Source organism: Glandiceps talaboti, chromosome 10 (assembly GCF_964340395.1).
Source record: "Glandiceps talaboti chromosome 10, keGlaTala1.1, whole genome shotgun sequence".
NCBI classification, from domain to species: Eukaryota; Metazoa; Hemichordata; class Enteropneusta; family Spengelidae; genus Glandiceps; species Glandiceps talaboti.
The window spans coordinates 21,684,371-21,690,370 of record NC_135558.1 but is presented as its reverse complement, the minus strand read 5'-3'; the positions used below and the strand labels follow the sequence as shown (position 1 = coordinate 21,690,370).

The 6,000-nt window shown below is 34.5% G+C and overlaps 1 protein-coding gene across 3 annotated transcripts in view; it reads right to left on the bottom strand.

The window, feature by feature from the left end:
• LOC144440901 (centriolin-like) overlaps positions 1 to 6,000 on the bottom strand; it is an 84,052-nt gene that overhangs the window by 27,607 nt on the left and 50,445 nt on the right. For all 3 annotated transcript variants that reach the window (XM_078130347.1, XM_078130348.1, XM_078130349.1), the window contains exons 26-28: positions 4,511 to 4,760; positions 3,064 to 3,320; positions 756 to 813 (exon numbers count right to left, since the gene is read on the bottom strand). In XM_078130347.1, the coding sequence (XP_077986473.1) occupies positions 756 to 813; positions 3,064 to 3,320; positions 4,511 to 4,760 (565 nt within the window). The remainder of the gene's footprint in view (positions 1 to 755; positions 814 to 3,063; positions 3,321 to 4,510; positions 4,761 to 6,000) is intronic.

Genomic DNA, 6,000 nt, shown 5'->3' with positions numbered 1-6,000 from the left:
GAATGGATGCTTTAATGATGGGAATGGAAGCTTTAATGATGGGAATGGATGCTTTAATGATGTGAATGGACGTTTTAATGATGTGAATGGACGTTTTAATGATGGGAATGGATGCTTTAATGATGGGAATGGAAGCTTTAATGATGGGAATGGATGCTTTAATGATGGGAATGGATGCTTTAATGATGGGAATGGATGCTTTAATGATGGGAATGGAAGCTTTAATGATGGGAATGGACGCTTTAATGATGGGAATGGACGTTTTAATGATGGGAATGGAAGCTTTAATGATGGGAATGGATGCTTTAATGATGGAAATGGAAGCTTTAATGATGGGAATGGATGCTTTAATGATGTGAAAGGAAGCTTTAATGATGGGAATGGAAGCTTTAATGATGGGAATGGACGTTTTAATGATGGGAATGGAAGCTTTAATGATGGGAATGGACGTTTTAATGATGGGAATGGAAGCTTTAATGATGTGAAAGGAAGCTTTAATGATGGGAATGGAAGCTTTAATGATGGGAATGGATGCTTTAATGATGTGAAAGGAAGCTTTAATGATGGGAATGGAAGCTTTAATGATGGGAATGGACGTTTTAATGATGGGAATGGAAGCTTTAATGATGTGAAAGGAAGCTTTAAGGAGGGAAATAAAATCTTTTTGCAGCACAAACCACCAACCTGCACCATACAACTCTACAAAGCTCTGACAAAGTTCTGTACAACAAGAGTTTATTGTTTTCAATTGTTACCTTTTGTCTTGAATCTCTATCTTCACCCATGGCTAGGTCGGTTTGTAGCCTCTCCAGCCTGTAATACAAATGTTATAGGTATATATAGTAATATGAAGTACACCTTTATTATTAGACAGTATTAACCGCATGCACACTGGTCAACCATACCACTGCACCAGAGTTTACCAATCAAACCCCCACCAAGTAAAGTATGAGTGCTACAACATTGAATGCAGTAATGAACACCAGTGGAGATAGACAGAAAATAACAACCCAAAACAAACATGTTTTGCATGGCAGTAAAAATTGTAGTAAGACCTTGATTAGTCTGGTACATCCTCACATGCACTCTGTTATAGCAGTTCAGCTTTTATGTCACATGAAAAGTTCAATTCATTATATGTATACAGTAATGGACTCAGCTCAATATCATACATCTTAGTAGAAGACACAGTTCCCAACAACCAATGTAAATGAAGGAACTTGGTAGCGTAGTAATACCAAACATTTGACACGCAGAACCCTCTCAAATCTCAGCATTATTTAAATACAATACGGTGGTATTGTATAGACATTGACAATGACAATGACAAGAAGTAGCTTATAATGATGGAGGAAAGTGGATAAACAGAGTGAAACAACAGACACAACATACACACAAGCAAACAAAGCAACAATATTAGAATGATATGTAGGGCTGCACTGGCAAACTGTTGTATACTCAAGCTGTTATACCCTGATTCTTTCTATATTTGGTATGTTACTATTATTTCCTATCATAACATATTCTACTTGATTTGGTGGTAGGGGGTAACAGATCAAAATGACATTCACAACTGTAATTTCTAGTTTGATTTAGTATACAAATTACAAAAAACAATATAACAAAGAGAAATAGGACTAGAAATGGATGGTAGGGGTTACACTAGCAAATATTAATCACTATTTGGTTTCTTTTTATTTGATAGCCTACGGTAGGAGTTATAGACCAACACGTTATTATGATTACAACAGTAATCTCTTTTAACATTTTATACAGTTCTGACTGTTACTACATGAGACTGTACATTATAATCCTACAGTAGACTGATGGTGAATAATTCACTATACTGTGATTTCAATGTTTACTGGTTTTTAACAAGAATTAGTTGCATTTAAATTATAACAACAGTATATCTGTACAAAAACATTTTGAATCTTCAATAATAACAATACATTAAAGTACTAAATTTTAAAGTTTTAATTCTTAATCTCAATTTTTATCTTGTTTATTTTGACTATATCAACCCTCTATCATTCTATGCCAGTACAGACCTGTAGATTATTTTAACACACAAAAATGATCTTAAACGCTGGATACAGATTTATTGCAGTTTTTGTATGCTACATTCTTGCAAACCAGAGCTGTTATTTCGTGGTTTGTGACGATGGTATGTTACTACATTCTGTGTAACTTTCAACATAATGAAGTGGAAAGCCACCTATAAGGATCATTTTTGCATGATGAGGGGTGTGATAGTGTTACAGTACAAACTACCTGAGACGCCAACCACTTTCACAATGTTACCATTGCCACGACAGGAGAAAATAATGGTAAACAAAGAATAAAGCATTGTGTAGACAATAATTACAACATAAAATAACACAACAAACATGGGAAGTATTATAGTTAAGACTATATGTATGTATGTATGTATGTATGTATGTATGTATGTATGTATGTATGTATGTATGTATGTACGTACGTACGTACGTACGTACGTACGTATATATGGATGTATGTATGTATGTACGTACGTACCTTTGTATGTATGTATGTATGTATGTATGTATGTATATATGTATGTATGTATGTATATATGGATGTATGTATATATGTATGTATGTATGTATGTATGTATGTATGTATGTATGTATGTATGTATGTATGTATGTATGTATGTACGGATGTGAATGACTACAACTAATGTAAAGAACATTAGTCAGATACATATACTTTAACAATACTATTCATCAAATGAGACTGTCTTGTGAATTATCTTCATTGCATATAAGTTGGCTTCAATTTATTGTTGGAAACAATTACTTTAACACTTGATTGTACAATAGAGAATGATTTGAAAACTTTATACGTATTATTGAGTATGTGGACAGTATATCAAATACGTAACAATTATTGCATAGTTGATAAGTATTCTTTGCCAACACAACAGTACAAAGGCTTTCCCCATCATGTGACCATACTATTGTCCTACTCTAGAACATTAGTGTCTTTCCCTTAGCTGGTAATACCATGCATACAATAATTTATGTAAACTTGACCTACCCAGCTGAAGTGTGGTGACTCCTCTGATCAGCATCTCTAGTCATTAAAATCCTATTAATCTCTCTGATCTCATCTTCTCTCTTTAGTTTCAGTTGTTCTAACTCTTTGGCTTCTGCCTTCAAATTACCAAGTTCTTCTTCTGCTCTGACAAGGTGCTCCGCTGTATCCTGAGCTCGTTTCTCAATCTCCTCAGCATCTTGTTGAGTGATGGTTAATTTTCCAACAGCATCATCATACCTTGAGATGGTCTCTCTTGCCTGAAAAATAATTTGTAGTAGTAAAAGTTGACACATAATGAAAACACTCACACATAAAACATGTCATAGCTATTGGATCTATTGTGCCAGAATATATGATTGTATCAGGCAGCAAATCTCAGACACTTATATTGTACCAGAATATATGATTGTATCAGGCAGCAAATCTCAGACACTTATATTCTACCAGAATGTATGATTGTATCAGGCGGCAAGGGTCAGACACTTATATTCTACCAGAAAGTATGATTGTATCAGGCAGCAAATCTCAGACACTTATATTCTACCAGAATGTATGATTGTATCAGGCAGCAAGGGTCAGACACTTATATTGTACCAGAATGTATGATTGTATCAGGCAGCAAATCTCAGACACTTATATTCTACCAGAATGTATGATTGTATCAGGCAGCAAGGGTCAGACACTTATATTGTGCCAGAAAGTATGATTGTATCAGGCAGCAAATCTCAGACACTTATATTCTACCAGAATGTATGATTGTATCAGGCAGCAAGGGTCAGACACTTATATTGTGCCAGAAAGTATGATTGTATCAGGCAGCAAATCTCAGACACTTATATTCTACCAGAATGTATGATTGTATCAGGCAGCAAGGGTCATACACTTATATTGCACCAGAAAGTATGATTGTATCAGGCAGCAAGGGTCATACACTTATATTGTACCAGAAAGTATGATTGTATCAGGCAGCAAGGGTCATACACTTATATTGTACCAGAATATATGATTGTATCAGGCAGCAAGGGTCAGACACTTATATTGTACCAGAATATATGATTGTATCAGGCAGCAAGGGTCAGACACTTATATTGTACCAGAATATATGATTGTATCAGGCAGCAAGGGTCAGACACTTATATTGTACCAGAAAGTATGATTGTATCAGGCAGCAAGGGTCAGACACTTATATTGTACCAGAAAGTATGATTGTATCAGGCAGCAAGGGTCAGACACTTATATTGTATTCAAAGTCCATTCAGTTTCCAAGGCTTTCCCCAAAGAGTTTTTATACTCAAGTAGTGTTGATAATACTATCTCAAGTAATAATAAATAAATAAATAATACTAAACTGGATTGACAAATAGACATAAGAGCCTACAAAACAAGAAATGTGATTGGAGGAAACAAATTTTGAATATGTGTGCATGTCCCAGTGTGTGATCATTACCTTCTCTCTTGCCTCATTTAAATCTGATTTACATTCATACAGCAACCTATCAGCTTCCCTGAGTTCAGCTCTACGTTTTGACAATGTATTCTCTAAACAATGGATTTCTGTCACCACCTCATCTTTCCTACGTCCTCCACCATGACTAGCATGGACAGAATTGCTAACTTCTTCCACAGTTTCATCAGTATAGCTTTCATCATCATCCACATCATCAACAGGACGACTCTGTTTAGCAGCTGACAAATCCCTGAAGATAAACAAACAAAAATAACAATGACAATGGATTATTTGCATAATGAGTCTGTTTTAATAGCTGACAAAGTCAGTTTTATGGTCTGAGAGATAAACAAACAAAGCTATCAACAATGAAATCAGAAACAATAGACACTAATAGTGTATGGCTTTGAGTAAATAGTGTATCAAAGACAAAACAGGTCTAGACATGTGACATTATCTTTCAAAAATATTCTTTTATCATTTATGTCATCAGCTTTCACTTATCATTATGGAGAGCTTTTAGAATGAATAAAAATGTACTTTCAAATCATTATGATATGACCATGAGTTGAGTTCTGAAACATATACAATGACTGCCATGTCAGCCAAAACAGACAATAATCTGTTTTGATGTAAATCTCACTCAGCATTGCTTTTTTCTTTGATGGAAATATCTCATTGGATCGATGCCAACTCATTCAGTGTAGAATCATACACTGTCACAAAGAAAATGTAGAAACATTGCACAATTTTTTGTCAAGTTAGAAAATGAAATGTAGCAATGTTTTTTTTGTTTGTTTTTTATTTTAATTTGTGTGTTGGGAGTTGGTCCCAGTGATTTTCTGTTATGCAGACAAATACAAACAAACACACAAAATGCTACAGAGATCCATTCAGGTTTGGGACTATGTGACAGGGCTATGTTGCACGCTCCATATCATCTGACAAAGTGACATAGTTTTTATTGTATATGTCACATGTATTAGTCATCCTATATGAAATGAAATAAACAAATCATATTTGCATGACAATACAGACTGGACAAAGAATTTGTGTTAGGAAATGAAATAAACAAATCATATTTGCATGACAATACAGACTGGACAAAGAATTTGTGTTAGGGAATGAAATAAACAAATCATATTTGCATGACAATACAGACTGGACAAAGAATTTGTGTTAGGGAATGAAATAAACAAATCATATTTGCATGACAATACAGACTGGACAAAGAATTTGTGTTAGGAAATGAAATAAACAAATCATATTTGCATGACAATACAGACTGGACAAAGAATTTTAGTTTATAATTTATATTTTTATAATCAACACAGCTCAATTATTCAAATTCAAATGTAATTCAAATTTAAAGTATAGAGTAACCTTTGTCTAAATAAACAATGGTAATTGCTGTGACTAGGTTGTCAGTACAACTGGGTGGGGGGGTGAGGATGGAGGCTGAGTGTTAAGGCAGGGTTGAGGGTCGGGAT